General features: G+C 45.7%; 2 protein-coding genes across 2 annotated transcripts in view; both read left to right on the top strand.

Annotated features, from left to right (window-relative positions):
• LOC134450469 (unconventional myosin-VIIa) overlaps positions 1 to 4,677 on the top strand; it is a 54,153-nt gene extending 49,476 nt beyond the window's left edge. Inside the window, exons 42-47 of the mRNA XM_063200314.1 lie at positions 311 to 417; positions 830 to 1,012; positions 1,637 to 1,753; positions 2,433 to 2,516; positions 3,746 to 3,865; positions 4,562 to 4,677. Coding sequence (XP_063056384.1) covers positions 311 to 417; positions 830 to 1,012; positions 1,637 to 1,753; positions 2,433 to 2,516; positions 3,746 to 3,865; positions 4,562 to 4,657 — 707 coding nt within the window. The 3' untranslated portion in view covers positions 4,658 to 4,677. The remainder of the gene's footprint in view (positions 1 to 310; positions 418 to 829; positions 1,013 to 1,636; positions 1,754 to 2,432; positions 2,517 to 3,745; positions 3,866 to 4,561) is intronic.
• Positions 4,678 to 13,208: 8,531 nt separating this feature from the next.
• gpr17 (G protein-coupled receptor 17) overlaps positions 13,209 to 17,062 on the top strand; it is a 16,404-nt gene continuing 12,550 nt past the window's right edge. The window contains exon 1 of the mRNA XM_063200313.1: positions 13,209 to 13,367. The gene's annotated coding sequence lies outside the window, so the exon portion shown is untranslated. The remainder of the gene's footprint in view (positions 13,368 to 17,062) is intronic.

The following is a 17,062-nucleotide window of genomic DNA, read 5'->3' as shown; positions in this document are numbered from 1 at the left end:
TCATTTGTCATAATTTTGACTCCAAGTTGGGACAAAGGTTGCCTTCACCTTCCCACACACCCTCTTTTTTTCTATTGGAAATATTCATCTTGTACACTGTAAAACATGAATACGTTTGTACGTTAACTCAACTTGAGAAAGCCTCGATTGATCAACTTACCGTGTTACGTTTAACTGGCTTGCAATGTTTTGCAGTGTATGAGTTCATGTTGTGCATCACTGAAGACAAACAATGTGACTGAACTTAACTCAACATCGACTTAATGTGTGATGGCCTACTTCATTGATGTGTTGTGTGATTGACTTATAGGGGAGGCGGTGAATGTGCAGTACAGTGTGTTCTTCATGAGGAAGCTCTGGTTCAACGTGGTCCCCGGCAGAGACCGCGAGGCTGACATCATCTTCCACTACCCTCAGGTACCATTTCCTGGTCCTACCTTACCAGTGCAGGAGGGGAAATGAAGGAAGAATGAATGAATGAATGAATGAATGAATGAATGAATGAATGAATGAACGAACGAACGAACGAACGAACGAACGAACGAACGAACGAACGAACGAACGAACGAACGAACGAACGAACGAACGAACGAACGAACGAACGAACGAACGAACGAACGAATGAATGAATGAATACTCTGCAACCAGGTGGAATTTGTTTCCATGGTACAGGTTCCAACATAAAACATTACATACATTACTTACATTACCACAGTAGGAGGGGAAATAGGAACTCCTCAAGTGTCTTCGTGGCTACCACCATAGCAGGCCAGAGCATGATGGGAGATGTAGTGTTTTGTGCTCCTTACCTGTGTTTGTCTCTCCATAGGAACTCCCCAAGTACCTGCGTGGCTACCACTTGAGCTCCAGGGAGGAGATGGTGCATCTGGCTGGGCTGCTGTTTCGGGTGAAGGTCTCGGAGGGAGGGCAGTCGGCCATGATCACCAAGATGCTGAAGGAGCTGGTGCCCAACGACATGATCAAGGCCATGTCCGCCAACGAGTGGACCAAGGTCAGGACTCAGAGGAGATGACTTGATTATTTATGACTGATTATTTATGTTTTTGTGGTGTACATTCAACTACTGTATGTACATTTGTGTGTGTGTGTGTGTGTGTGTGGGTGTGTGTACGTACGTACGTACATTTGTGTGTGTGTGTGTGTGTGTGTGTGTGTGTGTGTGTGTGTGTGTGTGTGTGTGTGTGTGTGTGTGTGTGTGTGTGTGTGTGTGTGTGTGTGTGTGTTCATAATTGTCTTTCTTTTTTCCATGTGTTTCATTAATACTTTGTATTGCACCTATCTTTGGAATTAAAAAAGAAAAAAGAAACATCTAAGTCTTAGTTTAAGTCTAAGTTAAGCCCCTGTTGCAAATTTGCTGTTATCAGAATGGTAATGTAACATGGAGGGAAATGTTAACTCCTTAGCGCAGCACTATGGCTCTCTGTAATGTCATAGTTATGTTAGTAATGTTGTTATGATGTAGTTAAGCATTTTCAGCAAGTGAATAGGGTCGCCAGCGACCCCTGCTGCAGTAAGAGGACTCTAGTAGTATGCGGATGGCGCTTTGAACAAAAGGGTCTTCCAAATGTAATGTAATGTCATGTAATGTATGACGATATAATTTTTCCCATTTCAGCAAATCACGGCATCGTACAACAAGACGGTAGCCTTGACATCTGAGGATGCTGTGATAGCGTTCCTGAAAGTTATCTACAAATGGTCCACATTCGGATGTGCCTTCTTCGAAGTTAAGGTAGGGGTGTGTCATGTCAACTCGTTATGACAATGCATCGCATTGTGCATCATGGCAATGCAGTGCATCGATTCATGACACCAAAAAGTGTTTTTTTGATAATAATACAAATTAAAATCGTTGTTTGAATGGCCAGCGAACATCCACCACAACAAATACAATCTCCAGTCGTGCAGATGTCGCCGTAGAGTGGCTAGCTCTACAGTCACATCTTGGTTGGTGTGCAAGCATTTCGTCTGGTCACACAGCCATGGTTTTGATATTGTTTTTAGGCTAGGTTGAGGTAGCACTAGAAGTTATACTGAACACTTCCCATTAAATTAATCTCCTATAAGTCTTTTTTAAATGGACTTATGAATGATACACAGTAACTGGCAAGTCAGCTGTATTTTCACACATTTACTGTAGTAAATATTGCAATGCATTGCAATAATACATGTATCACATCATCATGATAGTATTGCATTGTGGCAAGCCCTTGCCATACCCACCCCCTAAGCAGCACTCAGGGCCACTGAGAGCTTTGGCCAGGCCCAGGACAAAGTGCTCTGAACATCCCCCCACCTAATGCATACAGTGTAATAATGAGGTCTATAATAAGATGTTATTTTAAGTATTAAAGCAAGCTAACTGATGTCATTGTTAAAAACAAATGTTTTTTTTCCCTTGAACTTCACAGCAAACATCGGAGCCCAAATACCCTGATATTGTGAGGCTGGCCATCGGCAGACAGGGTGTGATTGTGTTGCACCCCAAAACTAAGGTATGAACATGGTAATGCATACCCAAAACTAAGGTATGAACATGGTAAGGCATCCCAAAACTACTGTATGAACATGTTAATGCATACCCAAAACTACGGTATGAACATGGTAACACCCCAAAAATCAGATATGCATGCTGTACAAATAGCACTTTACTGATGCACTACTAAGGTGCAAAACTAGGGTGCAAACCTGGTTCAAATACTAAGTACCAAAATGGAAGGTGGTCTATGTAGTCTAGTGATGAACTGTCTCCTGTGTGTTCAGGAGGATATCCAGTGATGAACTACTGTATATCTCCTGTAGAAGATCAAAGGATTAACAACATCCTGTGTGTATCGTAGGAGATCTAGTGAATATATCTTGTTTGGAAATTGTAGGAGATCTAGTCATTAACTATCACTTATATGAAATCTACTGACTAACTGTGCCCTGCTCTCTATCTGTTCTAGACATTATTACCTATATATACTGCCGTACTCTGTATTGACCTCACACTCTGCACTTGCTCGAGCGCCCTCTTTGTATATCGCTTTGGTTAAAAGCATGTGATCAATGTAATTGTAGCCACCCTGCTCCTTAATATTATATCAGAGAGACTGGATAATATTGGTGACTGGATACTCTTAGAATCTCTGATTATGTAACATTAATCTATTGACTGTCATGGGATGAATTACTCACTTTACCAGAAGCCTGTGGTAAACTGTGGAAATTGATACTGATGACTGCTGTGCTTCATATGCTTGTGTTCTGAGTCCCCACTCTGAGTTATACCCCAGAGACAGATATTAGTTTCAGATATTTGAACTATATGCATATCACAGATTATCAGTCACCCCAACATTAGAAATGAAGGACTCTTTCCCCTGTGTTCGAGAGAATCTACTAGACTAATGCTTGAACTGGCCTTGCCCCAGGGCAGACTCCTGACATGATGTTTAGTTTAGTTTAGTTTAGTTTGTGTGTGTGTGTGTGTGTTTGTGTGTGTGTGTACTCGTTATTTACTCTTAAAAAAAAAAAACACTAACCCCTCTTTGCAACTGCACTTGTTGTTCTGTATATCTCCTGTGCACTTTGTATTTGCTTGTGATGTTGGCCTGCTTATGTCCTCTTTTGAAAGTCGCTTTGGTTATAAAGCGTCTGCCAAATGCAATGTAATGTAATGTAATGTAATGTGTTCAGGTGTGTTACATAATGTACAGTAATGTAATGTAATGTATTGCAGGAGATGCTGGCGACTCACCCCTATAACAAGATCGCCAACTGGTGCAGTGGCAGCACCTACTTCCACATGACCGTGGGCAGCCTGGTGGGGGGCAGCAAGCTGCTCTGCGAAACATCTCTGGTAAGAGTTCAATCACAATACTAATATATAGCATGCATACAAGCATGCACACACACACACACACATGCACGCACACACGCACACGCACACGCACACGCACACGCACACACACACACACACACACACACACACACACACACACACACACACACACACACACACAATAAAAAGCCTAGTGTGTGTATGTGTGTGCGCGTGCGTGCGTTTGTGCACGCATTTGTGCGTGCGTGCGTGTGTGTGTACATGCAGTCCTTACATACAATGTTTATTAATCTGTAGGGGGGATATCAATCAAGCACAGATCATATGTGACTGTGTTTTATTGTTTGTGGAAGAAGTTAAAACGAAGTTTGTAGAAACTTTGAATTGTAGCATTTTTGGCATCTCCAGGTGATGTATAGTATGTTTTGAATGCGTTTGAAGTCTGGCCCAGTGACGCATTGCGGCCTGTGCGTGTTGAAGTGTTTATGATGTGCTTTATCGTTGCATGTGTCTGTATCCTTGTCTGTGTGCCTAATATACAATTTTTTTTCTCTATGTTCATGATGTATTGTTGGGTGTGTGTAATGTACGTATGTCATGATGTGTGTGTCTAATGTATTCTGTGTGTGTGGGACTGATGATGTATTGTTGCGTGTGTCTGCTGTTTCCCATGATGTGTGCCTAATGTATCTCCTATGTGTGTGTCTTTAATAGGGCTATAAAATAGATGACCTCATCACCTCCTACGTCAACATGTACTTGAAGGAGAACAGAACGGCCGCACGCCCACGAAACCAACGCTATCGCTAAGGCTAAGCCCAGCTGGGGCCCTCACACACACACACACACACACACACACACACACACACACACACACACACACACACACACACACACACACACACACACACACACACACACACACACACACACACACACTGCTTAAATGATCATGTATCAAGTGCCTGCACTGTGAGTATCTAATACTTGATAAGGTGCCACACAAATGAAATAAATTTTAATAGACTTCTGCAGTAATTATTTTGTTATCCATGTACTGTCAAAACAAATGTAAGTCTATTTTGATAAATGTGCCCTTACAGCAAAAAATGCAACTTAAATTCTGTACTGTCTGCATCCATTGCATACTGTAGTGTGTGAGGTGGAACTTCACAAATGCATTCATAATTTATTTAAAACCCATTGTTGTGATCAAGGATTTCACTGTAACATGACAATTACATTCATATTATAGTAGTTAGCCACTTACCTTTTTCACATTCCATGTGTATACCATGTGATTTCAATGAGGCTTTCAAGATGTCTAATGCTGGACTTTGCAATGAGCAGTCTTGGTGGAGTCAAGAATACATGACACAAAATCAGTGGCACCTAATGAACCTTGTATTGCCTTCTTTGTATGCCAAACTATGTAACACTCTGACTATGTTTTAAACTGTCAGTAAAGCATGGCTGGGGAACCTACGGTATGGCCCGGGGGCTGTTTATCTTATCCAGCCCCGATATAATTTTGTTGTTATACAGTTTCACATGAAATATGACACATTTTGTAAAGCAATCTTACAAATTACATTCGCAATACGATTAAGTTATGTTTTCAGGGGACTTAGTGAAGGTGGGGTCTGCTGTAAAGGTGGTGGCCATCAATAGGCCTAAAGTGCAGGCGGAAATCCTGGTTTCTGTTCATAGTATGGCCCTTGGAGGACTTTATAAAATTTTGAAGTGGCCCTTCGAATGAAAAAGGTTCCTGTTTTTAGTTTAGAAAGCGAAAGAAATCTTCTCATGTTGCTCCATAAGTGAGATATGACGTTCCAAGAAATGATTTCACATTAAACTCTGCTTGCTGCTGGTGTGTTCATGTCCTGTGTCTTTGTGTCTTTTTCAGTCATATTCTGTGTGTTTGCGCAGGTATGGCCAACTGTAGCTTGTGTTTCACACATCATTCCACACACACTCCCCCACACATACTCACGCACACACACACATACACCTTTCTCTCTCTCTCTCTCTCTCTCTCTCTCTCTCTCTCTCTGTAACATGCACACACATGCACACGTACGGTATGCACACCCACAAGCTCTTACCCACAGTCCCCCACACACATTGTTGTGTGGCAAAGAGGCTAAGAAGCTACATGTTGTGCTGTCATCACGTGCATATCAGGCTGTTTACCAGAGAGATAGCCTGTTCCCACAGCCAAACAAGTGCAGACATAGTTCTTTCTCAGTGAGCAAGCCAAACAAATGTCAACATAGTCTCTTCTCAGTGCACCAGCCAAACAAGTGCAGCAGTCACATGCGGCCTGTCTTTTGACCAGTGGAGGCATATTCACTCACACTGAACATTGAAACAAAAGCTCAGCTAAACGGGTGTGATACAAAAGACTCAGCTAAACGGGTGTGATACAAAAGACTCAGCTAAACGGGTGTGATACCAAAGCACAGCTAAACGGGGACATATTACTGCACGGGCCTACCGGGCCAAGGCTCAGGGGCCCAAGAGTCAACGGGGCCCAGAGGGCCAAGCCTCTATATTTCTTTTTCATTTTATTTTACATTAAAATCGCACTTTAGTGGGGGGGCGCTGTGGCGCACATTTGGGCTTGCATGCCCATGGGGACCCCGGTTCGAATCCGGAAGGGGTCATTTCCCAACCCTACCCCATCTCTCTCCACATTCACTTCCTGTCACTCTCCACTGTCCTATCTGCAATAAAGGCAAAAAAGAAAAAAATCACACTTTTACCAACTGGAGACAAACCCCCGAGCTCCCAACACTAAAACCCTGAATCTCTCTGTAAACTAGCAGCACCCATGGAAGGTGCGGGGCTTTCTTCTTGTCTGGGCCAGGAGCCCATGGAGTCATGATCCATTCCCGAACGAATGTGTTACCAAAGTGGCTTGACACCCCAGTGAGAAGGTGGCATCATGCTGAGGGTGTGGAGCTGTGGTGCTTACGGTAGATAGACAGAGGATGTATTATTATTGTGGCTCTAGGATGCTTAGAAGAGGACCCCGAAATGATAGTGGGGGTATTGTAGGGGTGTACGCTGCAGATATGGAGTGCTTAGAAAAGGAGCCAAAAGTGATAGAGGAGGTATTATTGTGGTTTGGGGGTGCTTAGAAGAGGACCCCCAAAAAGATAGTGGGGGGATTGTAGTGATGCGTGCTGCAGACAGTGGGAGTGGGACCCCAAATAGAGAGTGGAGGTATTGTAGGGCTGTGTGCGCTACAGACAGGGGTGCATTATGATTCCATTGCCCCCCCTGCCAGACAACAAGACAGCCCCTCCCCATTCAGGGTTTTAGGCCAGGTGTGAGAGTCTACATTGTCGGGAGGTTGTCCCCAGAGAAAATATGAAAATACAGTTGAGAAAAGGGTGATCTTAACGCAATATGAGAATAAGAATTTAGAGGCTAGAGATTCAGGCCCCCATTGACTCCTGGGCCCCTGGGCCTGGGCCCAGTAGGCCTGTGCAGTAACCTGTCAGTGGCTGCAGACATGGGGTGCTTAGAGGGGGACCCCAAAAATGTATAGCAAGAGCACTAGCGAGAAAGTGGTGGCTGCAGAGAGAGGCATATGCCTGGAATATAGCAGAGGCGGTTCGTGCTGCCAGCCTGTTCTGCTCATTGTGGTCCATATAGGCATAGTTTAGAGAGGGGTACTGCAGTCTTGGGGTGCTCCCCGCACCCTTAGATCAGATACTCTGGGCCCTGCCGTGGGCCAACCGGTAGGGCACTCGTCTACCATGCGGCTGACCTGGGTTCGAATCCCGGCTCAGGTCCTTTGCCGACCCCTCCCCGTCTCTCTCCCAGTTCGCTTCCTGTCCACCTCTCACACTGTCCTGTCAAATACAGTCAAAAAAGACAAAAAAATCTTTTAAAAAAAGATAAGATACTATGGGTAGGGAGGACTTGACATGTTGCAAGCATGGGGTGCTCAGAGTGGACCACGAGGGGAGACTGTAGGCGCCTAACGCCTACACATACACGTGGACTTCGCCAAGCGGAGCAAACTTCGACATTCATTTATATGAGGAAAGCGAAGTGGGGCGAAGGCAAGCAAACAAGGGTGTGAAGTGAAGCAAAAATGTTCGGCCAAGTTTAATACTATGCAAATGAACGAATTTCGCCTGTGGCTGCCGATCAAATCGACAACATAAGTCAAGTCAAGTCAAGTCAATAAATGTCTGAATAGATTTGATTCGCCACTACGACCTGTTGACCGTTGAGCTGTCAGAATGGAACACTGAATTTTTCTTCTCTTCGCTTTGCTAGTTTTGCCTGCATGTGATGTGTCCCCAGTGTTACGCAGGGAAAGGCTGTGATCTTGGGGTACTCCCTGTCCTGGACCCCCAGTAGATAGTAAACTGTAGTGCTCAGCGTGCAGATAGTAGAAGCATTCAGTGTGTCAGTGTGTGTATGTGTATGTGTGTGTGTTCTCTCCGCTTCATTAGCATAGAGCCGCTGTCCCTTGTCCTAGGGCCGGAGAAAGGGCCCATGTCTGAGGCCCACAGCTGTTAACGCCGCTTATGAAAGATACTATTACAGCCTGTCTCTGTGTACCGGATCAACAGTATTTGTGTGTGTGTGTGTGTGTGTGTGTGTGTGTGTGTGTGTGTGTGTGTGTGTGTGTGTGTGTGTGTGTGTGTGTGTGTGTGTGTGTGTGTGTGTGTGTGTGTGTGTGTGTGTGTGTGTGTGTGTGTGTGTGTGTGTGTGTGCACGCTGTATTACTGCCGTTGTGTATGACTGCATGTAAGCCACATCTGTTCAACATGGGGGTGGGGGGGTGCATGTGTGTGCGTGTGCGTGTGCGTGTGCGTGTGTGTGTGTGTGTGTGTGTGTGTGTGTGTGTGTGTGTGTGTGTGTGTGTGTGTGTGTGTGTGTGTGTGTGTGTGTGTGAGATGTTTTTGTGGGCCCCATTCCTGGCAGGGATTAAAGCAGCCAGGGCCCCATCTCTCCACTCTGTCTCTCTCCAGTTGTCTTGCTCTGACATCTCAGCAGGTATGTTTGTGAATCTATGTGTGTGTGTGTGTGTGTGTGTTTGTGTGTGTGTGTGCATGTGCGTGCATGTGTGTTCATGTGCATTTTTGTATGTGTGTGTGTGTGTGCATGCATGTGTGTGTGTTTGTGTGTGTGTGTGCCTGCGTCCTTGTCTTGTTCTCACATCTCTGCAGGCTCCATAACACCATTCTTGCCAAAAGCCATTCGTTCATGTGTTCAGCGCTTAAACTGTCCTAAGATCTCGCTATGTTTGGGTTAAGATGAAGCCTGGCGTGGCTGTACTCTGCATGTCCACACACAGCCATCGATAACACTTTCCTCTGACAGAGTAAAACACATTTTTATTCATCTCTATATATCTCTCCTCTGCCCTCCTCTGACCTGTGCTGTGTGTTTGTGTCCCTCCATTCCTCAGTCCTCCTCTCCATCTCTGTCACTGTGGCCTTTTTCAGTCTCTCAGTGTCTCTTTTTTATTTCTCTTTCCCTTTCTTTTTTCCCTTTCACTTGTTTTTCCCGCTCTCACTCCCTTTATCCTAAATGAGACAGCACAGGGGGGGTTATGTCTATTCTGTTGAACGCTCACCCTCCCTCCCAAAAAAAGAGAGGGAGAATGGGAGCCTGTTTCATAAAGAGCCTCTATTAAACACACACATGCACGCACGCACACACACACACACACACACACACACACACACACACACACACACACACACACACACACACACACACACACACACACACACAGGCCGTCATCTATGTATTGATATGGGAAGAAGGGTGGGGGTAACCGAGTTGGGGTGGGGGACTCTGGGTGTAGACTGAAGCAAGGGGAGGGGCCAGTGTCGTAAAGGTCTTTTGCTGCTAAGGACTCTGTTGCCATGACACCCCACCCGGCAACCCACTCCAGTCCAGACATGCCATTCTTATCCTCTCCTCTCTCCTCTCTCCTCTCGGCTCTCCTCTCCCCCCTCTCTTCTCTTCTCTTCTCTTCTCTTCTCTTCTCTTCTCTTCTCTTCTCTTCTCTTCTCTTCTCTTCTCTTCTCTTCTCTTCTCTTCTCTTCTCCTGCTTTCTCTCCTCTCCTCTCCTCTCCTTTCCTCTCTTCTCTTCTCTTCTCTTCTCTTCTCTTCTCTTCTCTTCTCTTCTCTTCTCTTCTCTTCTCTTCTCTTCTCTTCTCTTCTCTTCTCTTCTCTTCTCTTCTCTTCTCTTCTCCTCTCTTCTCTTCTCCTGCTTGCACTTGTCGGAACTCTCACCGTTATGGGATACATAAGTGGTCCTCACAGCCCAGCCGAGGGGAAGGAGAGAGAGACAGGGGTGGGGGTGCGGGGGTAGCATGGGACGGTCAAAGAGAGGTCAAAGTTCCCCTATTAAAGGCCCCCTCGTGCTCCCCTCGTCCTCTCTTCTCCATAATTGAATTTATTAGCAGCAGTGAGTGGAGATACAAAAGGAGCCCCAGTCTTGCTTGCTCCTGGGAAACATCTTGATGTCCCTCAGATGACTGCTGTCACTGCCCTGCCCTGCTACACCCTGCCCTGCCCTGCACCCTATAGCCTTGCTATCGCCAGAAAAGTGAAACATAGTCTGGGTGCTGCCTATTCATTTTCCCATAGGAGAGGTTGATCTAAATTAATTAAATACGAGAAAAAGATCTTGCTTCGGAAGATGTCGCAAACATCGAAACGTTCTACATTGAAATGTTGCAATGCTCTCCAGCTCCTGCTCCAGCTTTTGTCTTCAAACAATCCAAAGCTTGATGGAAAACAGGTTTCACTTAGTCGCCAGACGAGCGAGACATGTGCTGTGTCTCTAATGTTGCATGCACTTGTGCCAGTGCACTGACGTTTGGTACATAGTGCTGCACACTGTTCTCTGAGGTCTTTATTCCGAACTGTCGAGGGAAAGTTTGGACGTTCAGTGCATTGAATTTTCAGCATGAGCACCCTACGCTCTGGAACATAAAGCTCGAAGTGCACAAGTGCGCCGTTTGAAACACAGAAATGGTCTGGGAGCCATCTACTCTACTCATTTTCTCATAGGGGAGGTCAATCTAAACTAATGAAATATGTCAAAAAAAGACCTTGCTGCAGAAGATGTTGCAAACATTGAAAATGACATAATGAAACTAATGCATGGTTGAAGTGCAGTGTTCTCAAATTTCTTTCTTCAAACGATCCAAAGCTTGATGGAAAACAGGTTTCACTTAAGTGGATCTGTAAACAAACTCCACACATCCATTTTATCTGATATGTAGTGCCCTCCCTCCCTCCCAATTCTGTGGTTGGGATCCCAAAGATTTCTGCAAGGGTTTCAAGTCAAGTCAAGTCAAGTCAAGTGTACTTTATTGTCAAAGATCTATGTAACTGGGTTAGCACAGAAGTTTGAAATTGTGTTTGACCTGTCTCCAATGTGCAGTTTAGCTAAACCATATAAATAAGACATTGACAATAATCTCTCTCTCTCTCTCTCTCTCCCTCTCTGTCTCTCTCTCTCTCTCTCTCTCTCTCTCTCTCTCTCTCTCTCAAGTCAAGTGTACTTTATTGTCAAAGATCTATGTAACTGGGTTAGCACAGAAGTTTGAAATTGCGCAATTGCGTCTCTCTCTCTCTCTCTCTCTCTCTCTCTCTCTCTCTCTCTCTCTCTCTCTCTCTCTCTTTCACACACACACACACACACACACACACACACACACACACACACACACACACACACACAGACACACACACTTTCTCTGACATTTCTTCTTTCCATGCTTTACTTCAGATTGGAATGAGCGCACAAGTCAGTATGGGAATCCCTGCCCCAGTCCAGGGTTGTATAAAGTAGAAGTAGAAGTACTTTCCCAGATGTAATTACAACACTAGTAGTATGATATTACAAAGTTGAACCTGTAGATTTACTTGGGCACAATCCCTGGTGCTGAACAAAAAAAAGTAACGTTTTGTGGAAAAAACAGTTTGCACACTCCACACTTGCACACATGGATTTTTTCGTCTTTAAGTAATTCCTTTTTCTTTCTATTCATTCACTGGCAAGAACGATGACGTTTCGACCTCTCAGTCTTCCTCAGACTCCTGAGGAATACCAAGAAGTCGAAACGTCATCATGCTTTTATTACAAAGTTGAAACCATGTAATATCAAACCGCTAGTGTTGTAATTACATCTGTAAGGGTGCTTCTACTTTATACTTCTATTTCTACTTCTAATTAATTCAACTCTGCCCCAGTCGGACTGGGTCTGTCCAGTCCTCTTCTTTGCAAGCCCAGCCCTGCTCATTCCATCTCCAGCTTAGCAGGGTGTGAGAAGCCCCCATAGGACTCACACACCCACTGTGCTGAAGTGCAGAGGGGAGCGAGGGAGAGAGAGAGGGGGGGAGTGCAGTGTGAGAAGGACAGAAAAAGGAGGGAGGGAAGAGGGCTGAGACGGAGAGAGAGGGAGAGACACAGAAAAAGGGGGGACAGAGGGAGGGAGAGAGGTTGGAGGGCAAGATAGAAGCTGTTGCTACAGAGGGAGGGAGGGAGAGAGAGAGGGAGGGATAGAGAGAGGGGTGGAGAGAGGGAGGGAGGGGAGAGTGAGGGTGGGGAGGGAAGCATGGGGCTGTTGCTGTCCTGATTAAAGTGTAGTTTGCTACATTGCGTGCCAGCTGTTATCAGCCTTGCCCCGCCAGAGACTCAACAGCTACACACACGCGCTCTCTCCCTCCCTTTCGCTCTCTCTAGCTCTCTCCCTCCCTTTCTCTCTCACTCTCTCCCTCCCTTTCTCTCTCTCTAGCTCTATCTCTCCCTTTCTCTCTCACTCTCTCGCTCTCTCTAGCTCTCCCTCCCTTTCTCTCTCCCTCTCTCTCCCTCCCTTTCTCTCTCTCTCCCTCCCTTTCGCTCTTTCTAGCTCTCTCCCTCCCTTTCGCTCTCTCTAGCTCTCTCCCTCCCTTTCTCTCTCACTCTCTCCCTCCCTTTCTCTCTCTCTCGCTCTCTCTCTCCCTTTCTCTCTCACTCTCTCGCTCTCTCTCTCTCTCTCTCTCTCTAGCTCTCTCCCTCCCTTTCTCTCTCACTCTCTCCCTCCCTTTCTCTCTCTCTCGCTCTCTCTCTCCCTTTCTCTCTCACTCTCTCGCTCTCTCCCTCCCTTTCTCTCTCTCTCTCTCTCTCTCTCTCTCTCTCTCTCTCTCTCTCTCTCCTACTCTTTCTCACACCCTTTCAGAGACTCTCCGGGTCTCCCTTCCTCTCCCTCTCACTCAACCCCTTGTTATTATCTCCCTCTCTCTCACCCACTCTCTCTATTCTCTGTTCCCCTCGTTCACTCTCCCTCTCTTTTCCACTCTCGTTCTCTCACTGCCCCCCCCTCTCTCCTCCATGCTCAATTTCTCTCCCTCTCCCACCCACTCCCGTTCTCTCCCTCTCTCCCACTCTCTCTCCCCCACTCTCCATCTCTCTCTCTCTCTCTGACTTGTTTCACTTTCTTCTCCACTCCTTCCACTTGTACAGCACTCCAAGAGGAGACCCTAACTGGTGAGTGTCACTCTAACTTCTCTCCGGGAAAACTTATGTGTGTGTGTGTTTGTGTGAGTTTTTGTCTGTGTGTTTATCGTGTATCCTAGTTTCTTTACTTTTCATGTGCATAATACATTAATATTTTATATAATAATCAGTAGGCTATAATAATAAAATGAATACATGTGTATTTATTTACATGCTCTGTGAGAACTGTGCAGTTCTGTGGTGAAGTGAGGGAAGGCATTATTGTTTACTGTGTGCATAACATAGGCTAATAATATATTAGCCTACATAATAATACATAATAATATATTCATACATTTGTATTTACTTTACTTGATTAGCCATGCTTTGTGAGAACTGTGCAGTGTTATGTGGGAGGGCATACAGTAGTGGCAGCATTATTGTGTAGTGGTGCATGTCTTTATTTTCTTCCGTTGGCAAAGGTCTGGGAAGTGTCTTCCTGTAGCCACTCTTTCAGCGACCAATTAGTGGCTTTACTGCTGGTGCTGTGCCCGGTGGCAATAGGAAGAGGGACAGAGGGGAGGTCTTGGGAAATGTCTTGTGCAAAGTAATTTAACCCTTTAAATTACAGCATGTCAGTCTTACCTTTTACATTCGGAATATACATTTGTGCATAACTCCATCAGCCAAACCTCTGCTGTTCTTCATTTTATTGCTACTGGGTCTTGACTGGGTGGTACCATATGCCCCAGTACTCCTAATTGTTGTCTGTATTTTGAGGTATTAGGTCAGTATTGGATGGTAACACCCCCCCCCCCTCCTCTACCCTCAGTGCCCCTTGTACTTGTTGTCTGTTTGGCGAGGGTGTTGTGCCGGATTTTGGACAGATGGAGTAGCGTACCCTCCAGTACCCCTAGTAGCCTAATTGTCGCATCTTTGTGGGGTGCCAGAGTTGCATCATAGTAACCTATCACCCCAATACCCCCCAATGATTGTTCTTCTTTGGGGTGATTGAATGATTATGACATACCATGACCCCCTTACCCCTAGAATGGTTGTCTATTTGTGGGTTGCTATAGGTCTATTACATGGTACCCTAGACACAACACTCTCCAGTGGGCTCAGTTGTCTCTTTTGGGGGTGTAGAGTCTTCATCGCATGGCACCATATCCCCATTTAGTTGCTTTCTCATCTGAGTCTTAATCACACAGTATTCTATTGCCCCTATTACCTGTATTGGATGGTACCCTTGATCTACCACCCCTCTAGCTGTTCTCTCTTTTAGGGTGCCGAGTCTTTATCACATGGCACAGTGCCCCTGTTTACCCAGTAATCCCCACTATGGCCATGGGAGTGTGGGAAGCGTCAGGTGGAGAGGTAGGTGTTTTTTTCCGAGGGGCCCCATGGCACTGGAGCGGGAGACACTTAGCTCCCCTTTAATAACAAGACACTGGGCTCCACGGCCCGCGCTCCGAGAAACTGGTACCCCTCATCTCTTTAACAAGACTCTGGCACCCCTTCAAGTCCTTAACGAGATAGTGATACCATTCGTCGCTTTAACAAGATAGTGGTACCCCTCATTGCTTTAAAGGGAGATTGGCATTTTTTCACGGGAGATTGGCATGTTTTTTTCTCTGCCAGACAGAGTGAGCTGGGGGGGTTGAATTTGTTCTCCCTGTGTGTGTGTGTGTGTGTGTGTGTGTGTGTGTGTGTGTGTGTGTGTGTGTGTGTGTGTGTGTGTGTGTGCGCGTGCGTGCGTGCTTGCGTGTGTGTGTGTGTGTGTGTTTGGCAGCCGACAAATCCAACGCATCACAGTCCCTCACGCTTTCCCACCCCCGTCCCCCCTCTGTGTGCGTGTGTGTATGTGTGTGTGTCTGTGTGTGTGAGTGCGCCATCATGCAGAGAGTGTGGCTACTGGACAAGGAGGGGGCTTTGCATAGCTGACATGCACACACACACACACACACACACACACACACACACACACACACACACACACACACACACACACACACACACACACACACACACACACACACACACACACACACACACACACACACACACACACACACACACACACACACACATTCTCTCTCTCTCTCTCTCTTTTTCTCTCTCTCTCTCTCTCTCTCTCTCTCTCTCTCTCTCTCTCTCTCTCTCTCTCTCTCTCTCTCTCTCTCTCTCTCTCTCTCTCTCTCTCTCTCTTCCTCCAGCTTTGGTCCACACACTGCTCCGTCCGGCTTTGGCTAAGCTCTCAAAGGACTCGCGCACTCCAGAATCCGACACCCTCCATGATGTTTCTTTATGTTTGCCCGGAACCCCTTTGCGTCACAATACTCTCAGAGAGCTTTATCCCCAAAATCTGATCCACTTTCCTCGAAATCTGCTTTTCCATGTGGCCGATTACATACATCCACATTCAGATGCGAACAATATGCTACGCTTCTACTTTGTGCTAATTAGGGCTGAAAGTTTTGGTCTGAGGTGTCGTTGCATGTAATTCTGAATCCATGATTCATCGAAATGATAACATGACTACAGAACAGAATAACGAAATTGCAACACACTGTATATGTGGAGCATAGAATACAATCGGAACTAAGATAAATAAAATAAACTGAATACAAGTACAATGGTTATATGTTTGGCAAGACTTGACATTGCAGCAAACAATGTATGTGGAGCATAGAGTATAATTTGAACTGTTTCATGTCTACACTCTATTAATTGGTGAGGAATGGTGTTCCCAGTTTACCACAATGATATATTGTTATGTTATTGCGTGACCTTAATCTGGGTGTTGAAATGAAACCATGCTGGCTACATGTTTCCATGAGTGCTACATGTTTGTTCAAGCAATAACCCCATGCCGAACCAATGATGGCTCAGGGATGGATTATGATTCCATGGGCCCCTGGGCCAAACAACAAGAATGCCCCCCCATCATTGGGTTTTGCTAGTTTACAAATCAGGGTTCTCGGCCAGGTTTGAGAGACTATATTGTTTCAAAATTCGGTTGTTGAAAGTGTGACTTTAATGCAACATGAAAATGTAAATATAGAGACTAGTGCAGTGATTCTCAAACTTTTTCAGACCGAGGACCACTTTGTCCCCCCCAAAATGTCTAGGGACCACCTGTCAACTGAATTGACAGTTGACGTGTACTATTTAACACTGCTAATTTTAATGTGATCATTTACTTTTTAGTCACATTTACAAGCCTGTCTTATTGTGTTGAATATATGACTTCAGACATGTTTGGCTTTGTAATAATGTTACAAATATAGCCTTCCGCTGTAAAAGTAGAAATCCCCTCGCGGACCACCTGAGCTCTGTCACGGACCACTAGTGGTCCCCGGACCACACTTTGAGAATCACTGGACTAGAGCTTCAGGGCCCGTATGACTCCTGGGCCCCAGAGCTTGGACCCGGTAGGCCCGCGCAGTAATCTGTTGATGGCTACATTAGTGTTCCGTATCATTCCATGGAGACTGTGGACACAGTGTATTCTTCCATCTTCCAAGAACTGGGGCAGAGGGAAGGGTGTGTGTGTGTGTGTGTGTGCGTGCGTGCGTGCGTGTGTTTTGCATGTGTGTCTGTTTTCTCTCAGTCCTGAGATATTCCGCTGCTCTGGAGTCCCACGCCTCCCTCCTCTGAGACGCGTTTCACACCTCCATGTTTTTAGGGAGAAGAAATTGCTTCCCCTGTCATCTCCTCTCTACGCTTTTCTGTTCCCACCATTC

The sequence above is a fragment of the Engraulis encrasicolus genome, chromosome 6, assembly GCF_034702125.1.
Source record: "Engraulis encrasicolus isolate BLACKSEA-1 chromosome 6, IST_EnEncr_1.0, whole genome shotgun sequence".
Taxonomy (NCBI): Eukaryota; Metazoa; Chordata; class Actinopteri; order Clupeiformes; family Engraulidae; genus Engraulis; species Engraulis encrasicolus.
The sequence above is the reverse complement of the archived record's forward strand: the minus strand, read 5'-3'. Positions and strand labels throughout refer to the sequence as shown.